Here is a 23,048-nt window from a genome sequence, read left to right on the forward strand (position 1 = left end):
GAGAGTGGTAGGGCACGGAGTCCTCTTTTTTTTCATTACATTTGTTTGTGGGCTGCCATTATCTAAATTCCGAGATGTAACTCTGTAAAGAATGAAAGACAAGGTATGAGGAACTTTGGTGGTAGAGAAATGGTTGGGTATGCGTCGTTCGGAATTTGGTTCGAAATTCTTTTGCCGAAGCGTCGTTCAACGCCGACGCGGGACGCCGGATTTTCTGCGACACGGGCTCCTTAACGTTATCGCGTTAACATGTAGTCGATTCGCATCCTCGGGTGCAGGCTGCAGCAAGCGAGTGGTAGCGACGGGAGCGCACGGACTGGCACAGGTCGTCAGGATGGGTGGACGTTACGGGGGGGGAGGGTGGATTGCGCCACTAAGCTCTTGCTATTATGCTGCCTAATGTGCTACCTAGGTTAAACAATAAAAAAAAGACACTATGAACTCCCACAAAGAAATTTTCGGATTCCCTATTGCGAACTGTGCTTTTGTACGTCTCCGTTTTTTGTCGTTTCCCTACTTTTCTTCCACCAATCCTTTAATCACCTCTTACTGGACCGCGGTGGAACCAGCTCAGGGGAAACCAGCTTCAGGTGGAACGAGCTCCAGCGCCCCTAGCAGCCTCCGCTAGGGTCGCATGGACCTCCCTAGCAGCTTCAGCTGGAAGCGTGCGCCGCGTAGGGCAGAGAGTACACTACCAACGCCTGGCGCGCCATAGGCGCCAAAGTCGGAAGTAATGACGTCTACATGAACATATAAAATCAAATTTGAACTGCGTGCCACGGTGACGTTAAAGGGACACTAAAGCGAAACAATAAATCAATTGAGACTAATAAAGCATTGGTTGAGAACTCTGCAGGCAGTCGTTTCAAAATAATAGTTTGGTTATTAGATGAGTAAATGAAGGTCGAATATCAGTATTTGAATTTGGCGCCGAAACCCTACGCCCTGTACGTCAGTGTGACGCCAGGGATTCTAAAGTATGTTTTCCCATTAGGGCCACGTTGGCTGAGAGAAGGTTCCCGAAACTTGCCATTTTTAATATTTGGTTCCTTTAGAACACAAGGTAGTCAATCTGTACCGCTATATACTTAAGTAGGCCCTAGAAGATGCCTTCAAAATCCATGACGCCACAGCGACCAGGTGCGGGAACTTCAAGGAGGCGTCGCCACCCGTCTTTCGTTCTTGCGCTTTTTCTGGCTTACCAAGCGCCTTATCGTGGTAAGAGTGGTGTTTTTGGTGTCATTGAAAGGTAACACACTGATGCGGAAGAAATCATTTTTCTCTTTAGTGTCCCTTTAAGTAGGCGGAGGTTTGTGGTCACGCTCCGCGTCAAAATCAAAAATCAAAATCATGTTTATTTTTCCAAAGGACTTTGGAAAGAGGCCCGAACAAAAAGTGGAAGCTAGTCCACTTGACGGGGGTTCGGGCCCCCTTTTACAAGGCACAGCGAAGGTGACAAGTCGACAAATAAACAATAGAATCAATTATACATAACAAGATAAAAACTAGTTTACAATAGTACAGGCGTACAAATGAGAAAAAAACAATCGTATCAACATATAAGTGAATTTTACATTTTCTTATAAAGTTGGTATTCGACATGTACAAAAAAGTTGCGGAGCCTTGTTCTATTACTATTTTTTATCGTTAATGTCTCTTTGTGTAGATAATTTATTAGCATAGGAAGAGAACAGCGAAGCATTTGCTCCCCATAGGATGTTCTCGAAAATGGTATTTGCCAGGGTTCCGTGCTACGAGTGTCATGTATCGGCGTTCGAATTGTCAGGTCTGCAAGGGAAGCTAATAAATTTCCAGGATTGTTGATGCTTTGTTTATATCTTATCGCCAGATGATACGAGTAAAGATTGTGAGTAGAAACTAAATTAAAACGATGAAAAAGTGGTTTAGTATGAGCGTGGTAATCTGCATTGGCTATATGTCGCAGAGCTTTCTTTTGGAGTACGAATATGCGATTTAAGTTCGTTGTTGTGGTTTTCCCCCAGACAAGGATACAGTAATTAAGATGAGAAAGGAACAGAGCATTGTAAATTTTTAGCTTAACCTCTTGTAGTAAAAAGAATCGAAACTTTGCTAAAATACCAACAGACTTTGCAATACGGGTAATAACGTGATTGATGTGCAGATCCCAGGACATGTTTTTATGAAAATGGACACCAAGTGCCTTGGGCTGTCCAGAGGGCCCACGATGCGGCGGTCGGGCAAGGCCTGGCTGTCCCAACGTGGGAGCGGCCCGCAGCGCGCTGAGTCGCGTACCTCAGGACCTTATTAAAGTTTCGCATCCATCCATCCAACCAAGTGCCTTAACAGAGTCGACAACTTCTACAATGTAATTACCGAGGAGAAGATTACCTTCTAGCACAGCACGTGATTGTTTGGGTGAAAACAGGATTGCCTTTGTTTTATTAACGTTTATCTCTAATGAATTTGGCTTGCTCCAGGAGTTCAATTTGTCAAGGCAATCGTTTATATCGAGGTGAAGTGTCGTAGTGTTAGAGTTTCGGAACAGTAGTGTCGTGTCATCCGCATATATAACAAATGTCGGTGTCGCGCTTATCTTAATTATGTCGTTAATGTAAAAGTTAAATAGAAGGGGACCAAGGATGCTCCCTTGGGGAACACCAGCATTCACATTTTTAAATGAGGAAAGAGAATCGCCTATCACTACGGCTTGCTTACGAAATTTTAGGTAAGAGGTTAGAAGTCGTAGGGGTGTGCCTCGTATACCATACAGCTCGAGTTTTTTTAGCAACGTTATGTGGTTCAGGCGATCGAAGGCCTTTGAAAAATCTATATATATACCAGCTATAAATTCCTTCTCTTCGAAAGCTTTTAAAATTATTTCCTTTTGGTTTAATAAGGCGAGTTCTGCTGATCTGCCCTTACGAAAGTCGTATTGAGCGTTAGTTATTAAGTTGAAGTTAGAGGCGAAATTTTCGATTCTACCATGTATAACTTTTTCTAGTGCTTTTGAGAACACTGGAAGAATGGAAATAGGGCGAGAGTTAGAAAACTGGTTTTTATCACCTCCTTTGCGAATAACAATTACTTTAGAGAGCTTCATCCGCTCGGGGAAATTTCCAGTACTAATCGCTTGGTTTTAAATATGTGCGAGTGGTGCTGCAATTATATCAATGGTGTACCTAACAGGTTTTAATTGTAGGTTATCCAGATCGCAGGCATTACTATTTTTGAGCAGGTTAAATGTCATTTTAACCTCATGCACACTCGTAGGGTTCAGATATATACTATTTTTATTACTCTGGATTTGATTAACAGCCTCAGGATAGTGGGACGTGTTCACTAGATTGACAAAAAAAAATAATTGAATGCTTCAGCCAATTGGCCGCCCTTTAAAACCAGACCGTTTACGCTTATCTCTTGAGCACTTTGAGCCGCAGGTGAACGATTCAATAATTCATTTATCCTTTTCCATACTACATCTGCCTTTGCATTACATTCCAAATTGAAAGATGTAAATAGGTATTCCCTTTTCGCATTACGAAGAAAGGCGGTTGTATTGTTCCTATGTTGCCTAAATTGTTCCCAGTCATCAGGGTTTCTCGTGGACAAGATCTTTCTATAAAGTTTGTCTTCCTTTTTTATCAGTTTAAGGCAGAAGTTCGAAATCCAAGGTTTCCGCGATCGGCTGGATTTTTTATAGTAATTAAAGGAAAAGATTCATGTTAGGCTTCCTTAAACAAACGTAAGAATGTATCATACGCTTCATCAACTGTATCTGCGTGATATATAGGGTCCCAATCTATCCTTTTTAACTTAGAGCGAAATGTTTCAAGCGTGATTCGATTAATGTTTTGAATTTTCCGATTATCTGAATGTTGTGTGGCAATCTTATGGTGTGGCGACCTAATAAGCAGAAATATAGGTAAGTGATCGCTAATATGGGAGGCGAGAACACCACCTATATTGTCATGCGGTGCTAAATTGGTAATGAATAGATCGATTAATGTGCTTGGGGCCGATGTAATGCGTGTTGCCGTGTTAACCGTGCAGCGAAAACCATCCGAATCTACAAGCGTCCGGAACGTGTACCGCGGGGTGGATGCGTCCAACATATTAAGATTAAAATCTCCGCCAAGGACAAGTGTCAGTTCATTTTGGTTTACATACATGAACAGATCTTCAAGGTAGGCAAAGAAATTGAGTAAATTCCCATCAGGCGGGCGGTACATGACAGCAAACATATGATCATTGGATCGGACAACAAGACTCTCTACGTCATTCGTCATTAACGAATAGTTTTCCATTAAATCGCATCTGACACTTTTCACATACATAAGCAACCCACCACCATTTCGGTTACTTCTGTTTTTCGAAAAACTGCTGTAATTTTCATGTTTTGGAGTGTCACTTTCTGAAGTAAGTCATGTTTCGGTTAGGAATATGAAGTGAAACTTAAAATTGAAAGTGTTTAACAGAATACCTAACTGATCTTCTTTGTTCCGTAGCGACCTTACATTCAAGTGGAAACATGTGAATCCTTTAATATTTTCTAATACAAATATTTTATTTACGTCATCGGGTGTAACGGCCATTCCTTTGTGAACCGAGCAAAGAAATGCAGTTATGTAGGCTTACTGAATCTTATCAATGTCCCGTGCACATGTCACTCGGACAACTCGGGAGTCTTCATCTTTACGCGCGAAAATATGACCATTTTTGACCCACACGAACTTCCAGTTTGACACTCTCTTTTTCTCAATAGCCATGCCCAGGAGCCGCTTCAATGGTGGACACAAATGTTCGTTCACAAAAATGGGTTCATTTGAGGAGTGGCCAATGTCATGCATGATAAGCCTAGTCTTTTTCGCGTTTTGAAGAAATGCGTCACGCTTGCAGCGGCTCTTAAACCGCACGACAATGTTAGATGGCGCCTGGTCGTTGCGAGTTTTCACCCTGTGCACGACTTCAATATCATCCGGTTCAACCGGATGAACCGCTGAAGCGATGTTCCAATCTGGCACACTGTCTGTACAAGGTCTTCTCTTTTGCTCTCCTGCACTCCCTTTATTTCGACGTTGCAGTTCCGGGAGTATTGCTCATTAGCTGTAATCCTGAGCTCTTGCTCCTCTAGTTCCTTTTTAGTGCATTCGGTCATGAGAGTATCATGGGCTTTCTTCAACTCCTGGTTTTCTTTTTGAAGGGTTTCATTCTTTTTCATGACCTCTTCAAACCTCGCGTTGAAATTGTCAAGGCTTTTCTCAATCTCGCGAAGTTCTTTTCGTACATCGCGCTCAAGCTTACTCTTGAATTCCCTCATTTCCCTTCGGTACTCCTCTCTTATTTCTTCAAAACGCGAAGTCATGGTGTTTCACATACAGCACCGGCCAAACACGATAGAAATTATTGGCAGCAGAGAGTACGACAGGGAAAGAAACAGATTCGGACAAGCTTTGAACTATGAAAACCAACTAACCTGGAGGGCGAAAAAGTAGATACACGCTTAATTCTGCGCTCTCTCCTGTCGTCTCACTGCAGCCAAGTGACCGCTTCCAACGACGACTACGGCTTTTGTAGCCTCAAGTGGCTCCCAGCGCAGACGCAGAAGCGTTGAGTGAAGGTACGCGGCCCCCGCCAAGGCAACGACAGTAGCACGTTGTGAAGTTCAGCGCAGTCGCAGGTCACAGTGGTCCACGGCTGGATTGCGTTCCGGGCTGATCTGGGGGGCGAAAAAGTAGATACACGCTTAATTCTGCGCTCTCTCCTGTCGTCTCGCTGCAGCCAAGTGACCGCTTCCAACGACGACTACGGCTTTTGTAGCCTCAAGTGGCTCCCGGCGCAGACGCAGAAGCGTTGAGTGAAGGTACGCGGCCCCCGCCAAGGCAACGACGGTAGCACGTTGTGAAGTTCAGCGCAGTCGCAGGTCACAGTGGTCCACGGCTGGATTGCGTTCCGGGCTGATCTGGGGGGCGAAAAAGTAGATACACGCTTAATTGTGCGCTCTCTCCTGTCGTCTCGCTGCAGCCAAGTCCATAGTTCACCGTAGCCTTCGCAGTGCAAGTCATTCAAGAAGTAGCGGAAGCACCACGAATGGCTGTTTGAGCGCCAACAACTCCGCTTCTGCTGAACGCATTGAAGTACTTTTTACGGCAGAGTATTTCTGAAATAGCCTAATGTAACTTCAAATACATTTCTCTACTTCGATAAAAAGTGGCTCAGGGCCCCTTCTTCTAGTAAGTACTAAAACACCCTTCAACATGTCTGAACATGTCGAGGGATGCGAGAGTCACGCACATGAGACAGCGTTAGGGAAACGATAGAACACAGACTCCACGTATATTATTTGGCAGCAGACGAAGGCAAGTATGCAGGTCTCGGTCAATGCGTAAAGGACGGCAGGCGATAGCCGAGCAGCGTCCACCCGACAGCGACGCCTATTGGCAGAACCAGGAAGGAGACGAATGACAGGAAGTCGCCTACGGAAGGCAAGTGCTTCTCCACGAACGTGTCCTCGAACGGGATCTCGGGGATCACCTGCAGGGTAACAGCGAGGCAAGTTAAGAAGGTCACCCGCCTCCGTACAGAGGAGGCAGGCGGCACTGGAAATAAATGCCGTGACAGAACCTGCCACAGCAGGATTTTTCACAGCAGAAAAGTCGTCTTCAGTTGACGAGACCAACAACCGAGGACGAGACCGTTGCAACACAGGCCACCAACTTATCTTTGTTCATAAACGCACACGCCTTATTGCGCGCATTCCGCCCTCCTGACACAGTCAACTTGAATCACGACGGCATAGTTTAAGAAAATTTAAGTATGATTGATAAGTAAGGAGAGATACCTCAAAGAAAAATTCTGCTTCGATTGAAATGCGGTCACACAAAGAAGGACAACAAAATTAAGAAGGGTTTCCAAGCATTTGGGAAATTGAATTACTTCAACTTCCGGCAGTTAGGGGTCAACTGCAACGAAATTTGGAACCATGTAAGAAGGCTAGTTTAATACAGCTTAGATAAGCATGTGCCTCGATCGGCACAAAACCTGATCTTTGAAAGACGAACGGGAGCGTCACTGCAAGTTCTCATATACAGGGTGTTTTTTTTTTTTTAGCTGCACCGAATTTCTGAAACATTATCTTGGATTGTAGCGCCCAACTCGCCTAACTTTCTATCCTTTTGCATTACATTTCTTAAACATTGTCTATGGCAGATAGGCCAATTGATCTAAATTACTCGATGAGGCGGCCATTGCTTCTACGAGAAATCAAAATGTTCAATTGAATGATTAATCTAAGTACGCTAATTGTCGTTTTTAATTAATTACCTTACGCCGCATAGTTCAATCCACGAATCATAGCCGCTGAGTTCGCACGGCATATCCACTTGGAACGCATTCTCTGGACAACACCAGTTCCGAGGTATTCATTTTTAAAGCCTCCGACGAAATGCATTGGTGTTCCAGTCACATTTCTTCTTAACTGCTGTTCCATGCATTGAAGCACAAAAGTAACTCGAGCACCAATGCATTCCGACAGACGCTCTGAAAATATCCCGGAATTGGTACTGGCCATAACACTTGGCCATAACAGCCAACCTGCGAGCCCGAAAGAAAATTTAAACTTCTGACGTCAAATTTACGTGACGGCCTCTGTGGTTTCGACAAGAAATTCAGAAACAAAATTCGGTCTGAATTTTTTTGTGTTATTTACTGATCAGTTTGTCACAGAACGAAAAAGCAGTTCTGGGAGATTACCATTGCTGGCTGCTTTCAAGTGGCTCGCAGAAGAGAATCTATACTTACGACTGCTCCATTCCCACTGTCTCGCACGTCTAAAGGCGCCCACACGTTTGACCTATAGTTTTTTTTTGCGATCGCGAACCCGCAAGACGTAATTCTAACGTTTCTCAGCAACTACAGATAAACGTCGTTTCCCCAAACCACCCCTGTAGTTATGATTTCCCTTTCTTGATTCTTCTTTCCGTTTTAGCGCGTTTCAGAAGCAAATCGCACGCTTTTCTCAAACTTACACCTTCGCATTGTGAGGTTTCAACGCTCTATAGTCGGATACAACTTTAGAAAAAAGGGGGCGTTTACACCTCCGAGGCGGGTGCACACGAGCATCCACCAATGGGCGCGCACTCTGGACCGACGTCATGCGCCGGACGGCCGGTGACTTCGCCGCTTCGGTCATCTGGGCGGGGCCTCCCCTTTTTTCTAAAGTTGTATCCGACTATAGATTGATTCATCATCATCATCAGCAGCAGCAGCATCATCATCAGCCTGGCTAGGCCCACTGCAGGGCAAAGGCCTCTCCTATTCCTTTACCACTTATGTATTCCTTTACCACTTTCAGTGCCTCGCTACATATTGTAAACTGCTGTTCTCTACCGAGACTGTTAAACATTACTTTAGTTTACTGCAGATTAATTTTTCGACCCACCCTTCGGCTTTGTCTCTCCAGGTCAGTGAGCATGCAGTGCAATCGGTCCCCCTGAGTTACTAAGCAAGGTAATGTCGTCAGCGAATGGCAAGTTACTAAAGTATTCTCCATTAACTCTTATCCCCAATTCTTCCCACTCCAGGTCTCTGAATATTCAGTCTGCGCTTTTAAAGTGTACGCGTCAGCCCTGCAAGGCACCCGCGGGCGATGGACTCACATCGTCGACAGGCGGTTCGGGCTCCCAGATGCGCTCCTCGCCGATCAAGCCCTGGGCGTGGAGCACCTCCTTGGCGGCCCGCTCGCCCGCCTGGACCGCCCCGTTGATGTAGCCCGACCACTGGCTCGCCGTCTCGGTGCCGGCGAAGTGCAGCCGGCCGATCGGCTCCCGGATGAGGCTGCGCGCGAGAGAGGAGCGGCCGTCCGCGCATCGGAGTGCGTGCGGCGATCATATTGTCACGCGATCAATTTTCGAGCTCCAAAGTTGGTGCAGCATGTGGGCAGAACGAAAAGTGAGGGCAAGAAACATAATTTTTTGTTGCGGATCTCTCGATTTTGATTCGTTTGGTTCTTTCTCAACCAGACACGCATATCTACCGAATGTTTATCTTCAACATAAGGGCAGTGAGGATACACACACCCTGCGTGCCGGGTCTAAAACGGCTGTCCCAGACGAATTTCGTGCGGACTCGCATAACGAACCAGCGCACGCAATTTCGCGTTGATACAGCTCACTGGTCTGACTTGCTCAACGACATTTTTATCATAAAAGGAGACTGCAGTTTCGCACAGAGCGCGGAGCATTAGGGTAGACGCAAATCGCCACCTGTCGCCCTTCACTTCGTGGTTCAGCTGCGATGTTAATGTTTAAACGGCACACCATGTCAAGGTATATTGGTTAGGTTTTTCCTGTGCTATCGTCTTCTTTAGCGCATTACGATTTCTTCAACACACACACGGGGGAACAAGAGCTACCTGCATATCTATAAAACAATACCTAGGGTAATTGTCGATAACTTCGATTGTCGATAAATTGTCGATAAAATTAGACAATTAGACAAAATTAGAAATAGGTGTCCTGTCTTCCTCTCTACTACACCTATATACAACGTTTTTAAAAAAGTTTCGAGGCCAATAGCGAGAGCAAACAACAAAAACTGGCGTCAAGCCTTGTTATATATGGCGCTTTTGGTCCGAATCTCACAAGGGGTAACAACGCTGTCCCTCTGAACCTCAGGGTCTCCATCGCAAAGGGAGGTGCGGGGTTCCCTTACGAGGTCAAACGACAGGTTTTGCCGCATTTGCAGGGACTTGTAAATTTCCGATATTGTCTGTAGCCATGTGCAAGAAAAAGTACAACGGATGACGACTTACTTTCTGAAAGTGGTGAGAAATCCGGGCGCCATCATGCACGTGTAGCAGCCTCCCGCGTACTGCTCGCCTGCCCAGTTATACTCTTCGTAGTGGATGGGCTGCGTTCAAGGAGAAGGGCGTGGCTATGAAAAAAACTTTTTACATCCGATTTAGCACATTTATGATAAGCCAAAAGCCATATATACCGCGCTAACCCTCAATAGCATCGCACACTTTCCCCCACAAAGAAAAACGCGCGTCAGAGCATCGGCTATGACTTCCCTCGAATATTGATCATACGAGCTTTTGAGCATAGCGTATACGTAACCAGGTTCTCTCCGCATTTTCGAACGGTGTCGAAAGATGCCGGCGTTTCGGTCGCACCCGCTTTGCTCAGTGACCACAGGGACCAAATTCTCTCCGGGATCACATAGCACCCATTACACGCCAATGCCGAGTCGAAGATGCTGATTTAAAATGCTTAACTCCTCAAAGTACAGGGATTAATCACGACCATCTCGGTTTCTTCGACGTGCGCGTCCCTGCGCACTGCCACCCACCGGGATCGGATGCCTATTCTTATATGTGGGCTGCTGCTTTACTGTGTGGACTGACTGGAACGCGAAGCTGGCTGTTAGAGCAGAAATGGTAACTGTCAGGCGAACGCTATGCTAAAACACTCTAAATGGCTGTCTGTATATAGTCGGCGCTCCTATTCGTCCAAGTTCGGGCACATACAGATCTTTTCAAACGGGAGGCATGGACTTACGTGAAGTGCCTCGTCGGTCTTCATGGCAGCAGCGTACGCCTTGATGATCATCTGTTTCCGTTCTTCAGGCAAAAGATTCACCAGGCTCCTCGCCTTACCGGCAGGCAGAAACCTGCGGCAAGCATATATGGTGCGTGACACGCGAGCTGCTCGGTGGTGTCACGGTTGGCGTGTAGCACCCCTTGCAGAAGGGATGCACCACGCCTCATCGAAACGATTCCCAATTTGTAGTGGTTGTCTGGAGTGGATGCCGGTCAGGCGGACGCCCCGCAGTGCTCACAGGCCCCATTGTGTGTGTGCGGGAGAGCCCTTTTCACAAACGGTGCGAACCCCTTCCACGAACTGTCAGAACTTTCCGAGAACCAACGTCGCCTAGAAGAAAGGCCTACCGAAAGTAGAACCAGCTGCAAAGCCACGACGAAGACTTGCAATGTCACGTGCTGAGTGCTACCTGCGGAGGTGAGCCCGTCTAGGCTCACCGGATAAAGTGGGACCAGCCACAAAGCTACGTCACCGGAGAAAGTCGGAGCAGCCACCCATCCACAACGAGACGCAGTGCGGGTCACGTGACGTTGACGTGAGCAAGATCCCGCCTGCAATTTTAGGGGACCTATTTAAGGGGCCGCGCAATGTACTTTTCACTTCATTCTCTTCTCACCTTTCACCAGCCATTGAATACACCATGCAAGTTCCGCACTAGAAATAGTCTCGTCCCTGCCTGATCGCCATGGTCTACCGGATGCCGGCAGCCCGCCGACAACGCCACGCTACCCAATAGTAACGTCGGTCGAGCTTCGATAAACGGGCTTCGCAAGAACTAGGCGGCAGCGGTGAGGTACGCTTACCCTGGAAAGCACAACAGTGGGCAAGCAACGCGTTCTTATCAGACACACATTCTGCACAATCAGCCTTTGGTGAACGTGGAACCGCCAGGCTGAATTGCGCACTTGAGAATATTAATAGAAGCTCCGTCGCTTTGAATACTCCAATGCAATAATGCCTCACTACGTAGACTGGAACGGAGTCACATGTGTTCAATAGCAAGCAGGAAACCATAGATTGAAAGAATTCTCAATGTACACAACGGTTTAAAAAATCATCTTGGCTGGTGCGAGCTTTCGGGTTCACGACCAAAATTATAGCGAAGCAAAGTTCGGGACACAGAGTGTCGAGCGAAAACGACTTTACGCGGTTCCGTTAGAACGTTCTTGCAGCCCTCCTAGAGGCTGCTTATCGCCGGGCTTGCCGTGTGACCGGTTATAACTAATGCTCCCAAATTGACCCTTCTGGACACATAATTATATGGTATTTCGAAAATTCCTTACTCAAAATAAGAATACGTCTGCCAATATAAAATTTCTCCATCACATTTCTCCATGCACGAATTTTATTTTTTAATGTTGACAGGCCTTAGAGCTCTGAGGCAACATTATCATTATCTTTGTAATTTTTTAACAATGTCCATAATTACTGCACATATTTATAGCTTTGCCCGTACATTACCCTTGACATGCCCAACGTACTCCCTAAATTTTATTGCGCTATCCTTAATGTCCTTTTCGAAACAATTACCGTCGTCATTTTGAACGGACAGAATGTTCGTCTTCGTTTTGCGCGGACGTTTTCCATGGCACGTGGACACACTTCCGCTACACAACTCAGCGTAGGCAAGTCTTCGCGACTGCTTCAGACAAATAATGGATTCATTGATGTAATCCATCGACTGACGCAGCCTGGCCAATTAGTCAGAGCCGCCAAATAGAGAGGGCGCAGACGCTCACCCAATGATGGCCGGAAAGCGTCCGTCTGGTTTCGTGTCATCGATTGTGTAGACGACGGGGCAGTCTTCAGCCAACGTGAACAGCATGGAGCCGGAGTAACCTGAGGGGAAAGTGAAAAAGTAACAGGCCGCTGCACTCGCTAGTTCTTTCGAACGAATAGCCTTTCGAAGCCGACATACGTTGGGCACACTGATGAAATTTGTTTCTCACTGATTTATTTAGCAGCTTACGGTTCGAATAAACCACCTAAATTGAGTGGTTAACATGACGAGCTGTGCTATTCATACCCTGCGTTGTATCTATATTAATTATTAACATAAATGTCGCGCATACGTCGCATCGAAGCTGTTCTAAATGTATAGAAAGCAAATGTGGGCGGCACAGAGAGCCTGAATATTCCCGTGCGAGCAAGATTGCAAGTGGCTAGCCCGATCACAAAGCGCGAAATTGTCGCGGAAAGAGAACGCGCGACGAAAATTTACAGGGCAAAGGACATTTACAAATGACAAAGGACATCTTCTGGCCGGCAGTGTCACGTGGTAGAGTGATTGCCGTGAGATGTGCCGAAGCATTTCAAATGTATAGCTGTATGTTTCTTACTTCTGTGAACTTACACGTCTGCTCATAATGCTTCCTTCACCAGTCGCAAAGCGCGTCGTATTAGCCTGCAGGCCATTGAAGCACCCACGTCGCATAACTGTGGGGTCAGGTGAACTTGTGTTTGCACTCAAGCAGAATGTGTAAACTTAATTTACATAGGTTGAAAATAATATGCATTTGCATGCATCTTGGGTCTCTTTGAATACCATTTAATTAAAGCAATTCAATAACGTTTCACTTAACGTCGATCCCGACAAGCACATTGGATCTAACGGGAATTTTTTTCATCTCTTTCTTTCCAACTCATTTTACCTCATGCCGGTGCAGCTTAGGAAACCAGTAATCCTGATCTGGTTAACCTCCCTGCCTTTCCACTACATCTATTTCGCTAGCTTTTCATGAGGAGCGCAAAAAATGTCTTGGACTTTCGCAGCTGCACGTAAATGTATTAGGAAGGAACAGCGCGAACTAAGACGATCACGAGAGGGAGAACGACACACGCGCTTGTCCGGTGCCGTTCTCACTCTCGTGATCGCCTTAGTTGGCGCTCTTCCTTCCCAATTCAAGTAGGCACCATCTAGCCGAACTGAATGTTGTCCTGAACGTAAATTATTGCTAAGCATGATTTCCCACTACATTATCGACAAACACGCTTGTTAAGATCATTGTATGTCACGGTCATGAACTATATGTTGCAAGACACATGTTACGTCGAGTCACGCTAGACGTTGATCGAAGTGCAACATTATTCTTTGTAAATTGCGAATTCCACAGGTGTTGTATTGCACGACTAATGCTCCGCAGACAGAGAGATAACTTTCATTGCCCGGCCACGGCGGCCGCATTCCGATGGAGGCGAAATGCGAAAACACCCGTGTACTTAGATTTAGGCGCACGTCAAAGAACCCCAGGTGGTCGAAATTTCCGGAGTCCTCCACTACGGCGTGCCTCATAATCAGAAAGCGGTTTTGGCACGTAAAACCCCGTAATTTTTTGAAAACGTTTCATTCATGAAACAAGTCTAAACTTTCAGTTGTGGGCTGTATCCTCTGAGGTCAAGTTCGCAAAGCTTTTCGTTCGCAAGTGTTCTTTGCCACTGGCCGGCTATCGTCGCGAATGATATGTCCATCAGCATTCGGTGACATTTTCTCTTACAAAAGCTTCTAGCGTAATATAATTTTGTGCATGCGGGCCCTGGTTTGCAGCCGGAATTCCTGGCAGCCGAAATTTAAATTTTAATATTGATCTATAATGCTATGATCTGATTTCACATCGCAGTATAAATAAGTAAATAAATAAATAAATAAATAAATAAATAAATAAATAAATAAATAAATAAATAAATATTCGCAGAGTTGCACTGAATCATACAAGAAAAATAAATGCTAACGAGTGTTTCTAAACGCTGCTCGAACACGTCCTAGTCCCCTCATAACGATTAACGGAACCAGACTTCATTTTTCAGTGGTGCCACCATGCTTCATTTTTCAAGCATGGTGTCAGCGCGCACAAGCAAATATGAACACTGTTGACCTCACGTCCAAGGTTCCGTGAGGTCGATCCCACCGCTGACTACCACTGTTACGAAGTCGGGGGTCCGTGCGGTCAACGAAGTTTTCATTGGTGGTGCCGTGCCAGGTGCCGGGAGAAAGCGTTCCGAGCAACGTTTTAAGAAAATGAAGAAAAAGGAATATATTGAAAAAGGTACGTGATTAACATTACAAAACGGCTCCAACCATCGGAGCACATTATGGTAGCGTCTTAGCATGTCCGAGCGTCCCTCTCAGCCATCCGGATCCGCTTTTTATGCCTGCGTCGTCATTGTTCCTGGTTTCCACCAATCCGGCGTCAGGAGACAGATGGCGTCAGGAGACGCAACCCCGGCGGTGAGCTGGGTCGCTATCGTGTGCACGTTCGAAAAGCCGACGTTCGATTTCGCCTCGCGCGATTGTCCAGGCTGCGCCGATATCGCGGCCTATAGGCCAGTCTAGTCCAATCGCGTGAGGAGAAATCGAACGTCGGCTTTTCGAACGTGTATACACGATAGCGGGTCTGGTTGCGCCTTTCGGTGCGCCCTGTCGGAAACACACGCCCCTCCCTGGGCACCGAGAAGGAAAGTAGGAAGAACGCACGCTGGACTCCGATCCCCGGCGTGGTCATGCCAATTTGGACTGCTGACAGGCGTGCAATGTCGTAGCCGTGCACTGACTCCGGCGGGGACAGGCCAATTTGGGCTGCTGTCAGGTTTGACAAATGGAGGCGTGACAACTGCATGTTGCAGGTGTAGCATCTTCCCCGATCTGGAGGGCCGCCGGGCACAATAACACATCACTCCTCAATGAGCGCGTACAATCGCTGACAAAACGCTGCTGGTGGTGGTGGTGGTGAAACTTCATAAATACATCAATCTGTGCGATGTTTATTCCTGGGTGATTCCTTCTGACAGGGCTCCACTGGAAATCGCGGCTCGCCGGGCCTGCTCGAGGGTCGCCAGTTGGCTTCCCAGGTCCAGTTCGGAGAGTCTTGCTCCTAAGACCACGTAGTGAGTCTGTGTGCTGTGACCCGTGGCGAGATTTCGTCGCCCGGACGGTCGGTGCATTCGTGTGTTATGTGCGTGAGTGTCCCTGTGCGGTTGCTGCACCAGGGACATGTCCAGGACGTATATCTGTCTGGGGAGATGGCGTGTAGGCGGTACAAGTGTGGACATGTGTTTGCAGGCGGCGCCAGTTCCTAGCCTGGAGTTTATTTAGAGCTTTGTGTGTGTACAGCAGCAGCGAGCGAAGTGGCCTTCGTGTGGTCTATTGCTTCAACTCAGTGTGCACAAAGGTATGATCCGTCTGCAGATCCCTTGCAAGATACGGCGCGCATGAGGTACGCACTTGTTGGCGCAGTCGAAGCCCGTATCTGCCCACCCGCTTTCCTCCATATATGGCGCGCGCGATTGAGCCGGGATCGGCGGCTTCCCTCGCGCGCTTTCACACATACAGCATATGACGTGCGGTGACCATGTTATCGCCCTTTATACAGAACACCACGGCGACGGCGACGACAAAAAATTATGCCTGGCTCTGCTATCACAAACACCCGAGACCAGCGGAGCTGAAGGGAGTTAAGGCTTCAGAAAAATCCATGCCGTCTTCCTCCGTGGGGGGGTTGGGACAGCGCGCCATTTCAGGTGCCCGCCGCTGTAGAAGCGATTTGTTGACAGGCCATATGCTTCGGTGTCGTGTGCCAGACACTGCACCAACGCGACCGTCAGCGGCGGCAATCGCCAGCTTTGATACATGCGATGCTCGCAGACAACTTTCTGCGGCAACGAAGGGAAAGCTACGGAGGCAAACCGCGCTCAAGATCGCTTCTGAAAAGAGTCCCATGTTTTCATCCACGTTAGTTTAAGCTGGGGAAGAGAAAACATAAACACCTCATTAGCAACAGTTAAATAAGATTAAACGCACTACTGCACGTAAAAGTTTACTTATTTTGCGGCTTTTCCTTTCCGCGTCTAGGCAAACGCGATACCGTCGCGCGTGAAGCTGCCTCGATTCGGCGTCTGTTCCGAGCAAACGCTGGAAGACAACTTGGCGCCGTAACACATGTGCAGTAGCCATGCGCCCATAACTTTCACTTCACTGCCACAGAAAGTTGTCCGCGAGTACAGCTCCGACGCCGTGTACGCTTCTTGAAATCGGCCGAAGCGAGTGCGCGGGTTCTTATTGGAGAGCAATGACGTCACGTCACCCGTGTCCGCGCCGCGGCACTGCTTCTCCCCCGCTAGCATAGAGTTTCTAAATAAATACCCTACAGGAAAATGTGGCGCTAGTGTCTACGGTTCATGAGCGTTGCCTCAACCTACATGGGAATGATGGGAAGTACAGGCTTCGGATTGACTTCAATCTTTAGACTAGTGGCATTTGTTTGTGGCGCTGTAAACGAAGCTATACCCAGATATCATCGCGTAAAATCTAATTTTATTTCTGAAGCATCTTATATAATGTACAACACGTTACATAAACTTTGTATGACTTTGAGATTGAAGCATGTTTTACTATGGTTTATCAACAGGACACACCAGGGTATGCATTCTTGTGCGATTCTGTTTTCGATTTAACTCCAGAGAATAATTATTTATTTATTTTTACAACAGCAATAACAACTGTGTATGTACTTATATAAAGATACTCATCGAGTGTTTATGGAAATAAAAATGTATTGTGAGAAAGTGTTGCGCCCTTGAGATGAATTCCAGAAGAGTCGTCTGCTACGATGCCTGCCAAAGCCCCTAGATTTTTTCTAGGTGGCTTTGTGCCTGCTCGCTGCAAATGCGAGACTTTTCTCGCAGACGACAGGCACTTGCGAACTCTCTCGCTCTTTCAAAAGGCTGCGTCGGCTGTCACGATTACTGAACGTCTTCAAGTACTTTTAAGCGCATATGCTGCACTGCTAGCAGGGATGCTTGAGGCCTCCTACGAGTATGCTTCATTTTGTTTTTTGTTGACGCACCGTTTCCGAAGCGTTACAGCGTGGCTTTGCAATTACTCATTTTGTGACACTAGACTACAGCCAGGAAGCAGCAACCTTTCCTACTACAAGTAAGTTTGTGTTCTCAAAGTCCTAAAACACGCATTTGAATGAGCACATAAACGAGCAATGCATAATGAAGCCTTCAATAAAATTTGATCGCCAAGCCACTAGAAGTACAACTGCCTATGTATTGTATCAGTAGTACCTTCTTTTTTCCATTCTGAAGTTTCATAAAGCACGTAACGCCACAGTGCCGACCTATAACACACTTAACCATCCAAGGTCCAAACGGTCAAAACATGTTCTTTCAATGTTTACGATGCCGTCGCTTTCTCGTCAGGGCTTCGACACCACACCCCAACGCAGACATCGTCCCAGCCGCTGGCCCAGCTCGCTATCGCCACTTCGAGCAACAGAACAAAGGCAGAGAGCTTTGCGTTGCACTGTCCCACTGCAGGTTATAGCAACTGCTCTTAGAGCGAAACCAAAACTGCCAAAAATACTCGTAGACTAGTTCGCCAGTCAACAGAACGCCAATCCGTAGCCTGTATTTCCCATCGTTCCCATGATGGTTGAACGATCGCAGCGCCAGATTTCCCTCTAGTTATAGTAATGTGAAATTCTATTTCCGCTAGGCTCCACCCACCCTCGCCGCGTCGCTATGCTGCGCGATGTTGCTTTTATAGGCCTGCTTTCACTTTCTCTCTCTCCCAGCTAGGCGAAGCTGCGAATGTCAAGAGAAACCCAGCGAGGTTCTAACAGCTCCACTGTAAAATGCGGTTGGAGTGTCCATATGAATGCTATCGCAATAAAAGGTTTCAGCAGGCAGGGAAAGTCACGCTACTGCAACGTGCACAAGTTCTTTTTCTCGGTGCCGCCACTGTACACGCAAAGCGGCGGGCCCTTGACTTCACAGAAGGAGGCTCACTCACCGATCTTCCTCCAGAAAGCCTCCTTGTAGTAGACGAGGCACTTCCAGACGGAGCCCATGGGCATTCGCTGTAGCAGCTGGTTGCGCATCGCAGGCAGCGGGGGAGAGTAGTGGACGCGCATTTGCATAGGCGGAGCCATGGCCATGATCACGTGACTTCCCTGCGGTTTCAACGACAGGCAAAACATAGGCACGGTCGTAGCAAAGAGCCTTAGCACAATTTTGCGGGCAATGAGATGGCTCGCATGGAAAGTCATTGTCGTCAGCTAAGAACACTTATAGGACACGGTGAGACACGGGACTCTCCGCATGCGAACATACACATGTCCTCCGGACGCAACGATACCATGTTGTAGCAAAGCTGCATGTAATCTCGTTGCGAAGCCTGCCTAAGCGTACAGGTTTCACCAAAAGGCTAATACTGGGAGGGACACATATTTGACCCTCACGCGATACCACTTAACAGGTTGAAAGAGATGTCCTAAGGAAGCACGTGCACGAAAAACTGCACAGTCGGTATATTTAAACTACAATAAGTTATCCATGATGCAAAAAGCGCTAATGAAAACAGTAACGCTTTTTCCAACATGAACGTTTACCAACATGCCCACTTGACAGCTATCCTAAACATAAGTTATCCCTCATTTGTGGACCGCTGACCAGAACGCTACAGTTAGGAAATTGAGACATTTTAGGAAGCGGATACCTATGGTTTAGAGAAGCAGACGGAGCGGGACATTACGTATTAATTGCTGACATCGAATCTGTAGCGTTGGTTAAGTGGTTCATCTATTAGGTGGAAATTTCTATTTAAGATGCCAGCCCCTCATACACCTCCCCCCTCCCCCCCCCCCCCGTTGTTTCTGTTTCGCAAAATTGAAGCATTGATAAATTAGGAGTTTCTCATGTTCACCTTGTATTCTTTGCCGTTCAGAGTTTGGACGACGACGCCCGTGCTGCTTTGCGTGATGCTGACCACTGGAGAATTGAGCTTCACCCTGTCTGAAAACACGGAAGGTGAGACCACGGTGAGTCGGCGCAAATTACGGAAAGGTTTACAGCAAACCGCAGTATCGTCCCTTAAATTCCCGCTTTACGTCACGTGCTGCAACTCCGCACGGCAGAACGCCGTGGGCCGAGCAAAGTCTGGAATAAGGCACTTCTTAGTTGCGACGAGGCGCATCGAAATTTCGCCGGCACTGACAACCTGACTGTTCAGTGAACCGCCCGTCCCGACCGACAAGCGCCTTGTCGCGAAACAGCAGCGAATGGCCGAACAGCACAGGTCACGAATGCAGGGCTCGGTTAGCGCATTCTCTCAGCGATGCACGACCTGATTCGAAGGGATCTCTTTAAGAGGGCCACTAAAGTAGCATATGTAAATTAAGAAAAATATGAGTGGCGATATAGAGGTAAAGGCGAGCGAAATGCGTTTGATCTCCGTTGTTCTTCCCATATACCTTCTCGTGATATATATATATATATATATATATATATATATATATATTCTGACGAAGGCCGTGCCACGACCGAAACGTTCAAAACATTAAAGATGCAATTTTCGTAAGTGTGCACCTTTGTTTCTTCAACTACCTATGCACCGGACTTAAAGAACTTCTCATTGAAACACACACACACACACATATATATATATATATATATATATATATATATATATATATATATATATATATATATATATATATATATATATATATATATATATATATATATATATATATATAGACCGCTTTTCACCGGACGACAAATGTGCAACCTAATCGCTCGGCGCAGGCCGCGCCTGCTTGTATATGAAGTTTCTCGAATGTTATCGATGATGCTATTCATCCGTGTCACCAAACCTTGTGTAATCTGATTGTACGCACAGAGCGAATTGTGCAGTATTTTGTGGAAGCGACGCTGGCCCTAGTGATTAAGCTGGAACCATCGCCGAGTCATGTATAAAAGCCGACGCGCTTGACCCACTGATTAGGCGTTGACGATCGTGGACTGTGCTCGCCGCTATCGTTGTGCTTCGAGTGTCGCTTGCATTCGTGGGCACAGTTTTGCTATACTGTGTTGTTCACCGTCACTACAAGGTGACAATATATGACTAATAAAAATCGGGCAATTCGGTTTCCTTTTTTCTCGTTCATAGCGAAGGTCTCGAATCTGGTAGTTTTGGCATAGAGATCAACAAGACGGGACACTCGGCGAAAACTGGCAACAGGAAGCACGCCATGACTATTATAGTGTTCATCCCATCCGTTAGTTGACGCGAGCACCGGGAAAATAAAAGAATGTGAAATGAACTGTAAGTTCATTTCACATTCTTTTATTTTCCCGGCGCTCGTTTTTTTTTTATTCTTTCCCGCTAAAACTACAAGGTTTTGCGCATAAACTAACTCATACTTTGCGACTCACTTTTCTTGCGTTACCTAGAAACAAGCTAACGGCACGCCAGCGCGACAGATGCCTGCGTCATGCGCCAGACACGCCAGCGAGGCCGGTTGCTCGGCGACCCGTCTCTTTTGGATGTTATAGCGTGTTTGTTGGGCTTCCCATAGGCTCCCGGCGTATTCTTGAGCTCCTTCTGCACATCGACATGGCAGCACTGCACTATTGGGCTACGGCAAGGTGAGAAATTTTGTTTGACAGTCTGCGACGCATTTCAAGAAATTTTGACTTTTGCGGCACGGAACTGAGACTTGTGACGCAGTTAGCGAAAAACAGCTCGGCCGTCCTGGCGTAGTTAATCTGAGTTAATGAGTCGTACTGGGAGCTGTTTGCGACGCTTTCTGCGAGCCCCAACATTATTATAACTTATTTAGGTAGTTCTCGGTAGTCTTATAACTTATTTCGGTAGTTAGCGAAAAGCACCTCGGTCGTGTGAGGCAATTTCGCGTGTACTGAATCTTACCGGGACAAGTTTTGGCGCTTTCTCTGAGCCACAACATTATTTTAACTAATTTCGTTACTTTTCGGGATGCTTCTTATGCACAGTAATACAACGCAGTTAGCGAAAAGCAGCTCGGCAGTTAGTTTCGCATGTGCTGAATCTCACTGAGAAGTTAGTGACGCATTCTCTGACCCCCTGAATTCTTATAATTAATTTCGCATCCTTTTTGGGATACTTCTCAGGCACGCTCGCCGCGCCTGGTGTTGTAAACCAGTTAGCAGAAAACAAGCCGGTCGTGGTGACAGTTTGGCGTGTACTGAATCTTAGTGAGACAAGTTTGTGACGCCTTTCTGTGGCCCCGCAACACATACATTCGGTATTCACGCTTGTCGAACACGGGACGAGCGGTTGCCAAGACGGATAACACTGGAGTGTGTTGCTTGCACCGGCAGAACACGCAAAAGATAAGGCCGATGAGCTCAAAAACGAACTCGAAAATTCTATTTTCCGGACAACTCAAGATAGGCTTTGCACCCACGCATTTCTCTCGAGTGCGAGTAGAAGGCATTCTGCGAGCCTCTAGCATGGTCTGGCTGAGAGCCTGTGTTGTGGCTACCTGTGTATGTAGCGTACTATCGCGTCGGCTGGTGCCAATTCGTTTTGGAAACGCGCAGTCGCTTATGAATTTCTGCTATTAAAGTGCAGGAAATAATTCCCGGGTATGCATAGGGGAATGCTTGAAAATCAGATGTTTTCTTCATAATTTATAGTGCGGCCTGGAATGAGTCGGGTATTTTAGACGCCATGTATGTAAAAGTGAATTGCTTTTGTTTTTAATGTCGCCCATTCTTCGCTTTCGCACGTGTTTCTCTACACTTAGCATTCCACCATCATCATCATATTCATCATCATCATATTCATGTCCACTGCAGGACGAAGGCCTCTCCCTGCGATCTCCAATTACCCCTGTCCTGCGCCAACCGATTCCAACTAGCACCCGCAAATTTCTTAATTTCGACGCACCATCTAGTCTACTGCCGTCCTCTACTGCGCTTCCCTTCTCTTGGTACCCATTCTGTCACCCTAATGGTCCAACGGTTATCTCGTCTGCGCATTACATGACCTGCCCCGCGCCATTTTTTTCTCTTAATGTCTATTAGGATATCGTCTATACCCGCTTGCTCTCTGATCTAAACCGCTCTCTTTCTGTCTCTTAAAGTTATGCCTAGCATTATTCGTTCCATCGCTCTTTGCGCGGTCCTTAACTTGTTCTCAAGCTTCTTTGTCAGCCTCCAAGTCACTGCGCCGTAGTCAGCACCAGCAAAATGCACTGATTGTAAACTTTCCTTTTCAATGATAACGGTAAGCTCCCAGTCAGGAGCTCACGATGTCTGCTAAGGCTAAATACCAAAATGACACATGCTTGTAATTTACTTCTTTCAGCTGATGCCGTAAGATGGAGTTTCGTACGGGAACTAATGCTGCTTACCACAACGTTGGATGAACGCACAAAATGCCTGGAACGAGCATTTATATAGAGCGAAATAAACATTTTCTCATTTACAAGCCGTTCTGCGTCTATTTTATGAAATTGCACGTGCCACAGATTCGATGGAGGCTTGTAAATATCGTTCGCAATCATTGTAATTAAATACACGATTCCTCACTATCATTGCGCGCGATTGAGCATCAAAAGTAAAAAAAGAAGAAAAGGCGCCGAGTAGCGCAGCCGGCCTAGCGCACGCCAGCTAGAGTTCAAAACGCGCGCGCCCAGAACC

At 46.7% G+C, this 23,048-nt stretch overlaps 1 protein-coding gene and 1 long non-coding RNA gene across 2 annotated transcripts in view; one reads left to right on the forward strand and one right to left on the reverse strand.

The window, feature by feature from the left end:
* LOC139059424 (uncharacterized) overlaps window positions 1–8,686 on the forward strand; it is a 41,286-nt gene extending 32,600 nt beyond the window's left edge. The window contains exons 2-3 of the long non-coding RNA XR_011514172.1: window positions 8,441–8,487; window positions 8,562–8,686. This is a non-coding gene — a long non-coding RNA (uncharacterized lncRNA). The remainder of the gene's footprint in view (window positions 1–8,440; window positions 8,488–8,561) is intronic.
* LOC135913624 (amine oxidase [flavin-containing]-like) overlaps window positions 6,285–23,048 on the reverse strand; it is a 125,875-nt gene continuing 109,111 nt past the window's right edge. The window contains exons 8-14 of the mRNA XM_070537845.1: window positions 19,285–19,373; window positions 18,373–18,532; window positions 12,320–12,419; window positions 10,539–10,650; window positions 9,791–9,888; window positions 8,637–8,814; window positions 6,285–6,513 (exon numbers count right to left, since the gene is read on the reverse strand). Of these exons, the coding sequence (XP_070393946.1) occupies window positions 6,358–6,513; window positions 8,637–8,814; window positions 9,791–9,888; window positions 10,539–10,650; window positions 12,320–12,419; window positions 18,373–18,532; window positions 19,285–19,373 (893 nt within the window). The 3' untranslated portion in view covers window positions 6,285–6,357. The remainder of the gene's footprint in view (window positions 6,514–8,636; window positions 8,815–9,790; window positions 9,889–10,538; window positions 10,651–12,319; window positions 12,420–18,372; window positions 18,533–19,284; window positions 19,374–23,048) is intronic.

The sequence above is a fragment of the Dermacentor albipictus genome, chromosome 4 (assembly GCF_038994185.2).
Source record: "Dermacentor albipictus isolate Rhodes 1998 colony chromosome 4, USDA_Dalb.pri_finalv2, whole genome shotgun sequence".
Lineage (NCBI taxonomy): Eukaryota > Metazoa > Arthropoda > Arachnida > Ixodida > Ixodidae > Dermacentor > Dermacentor albipictus.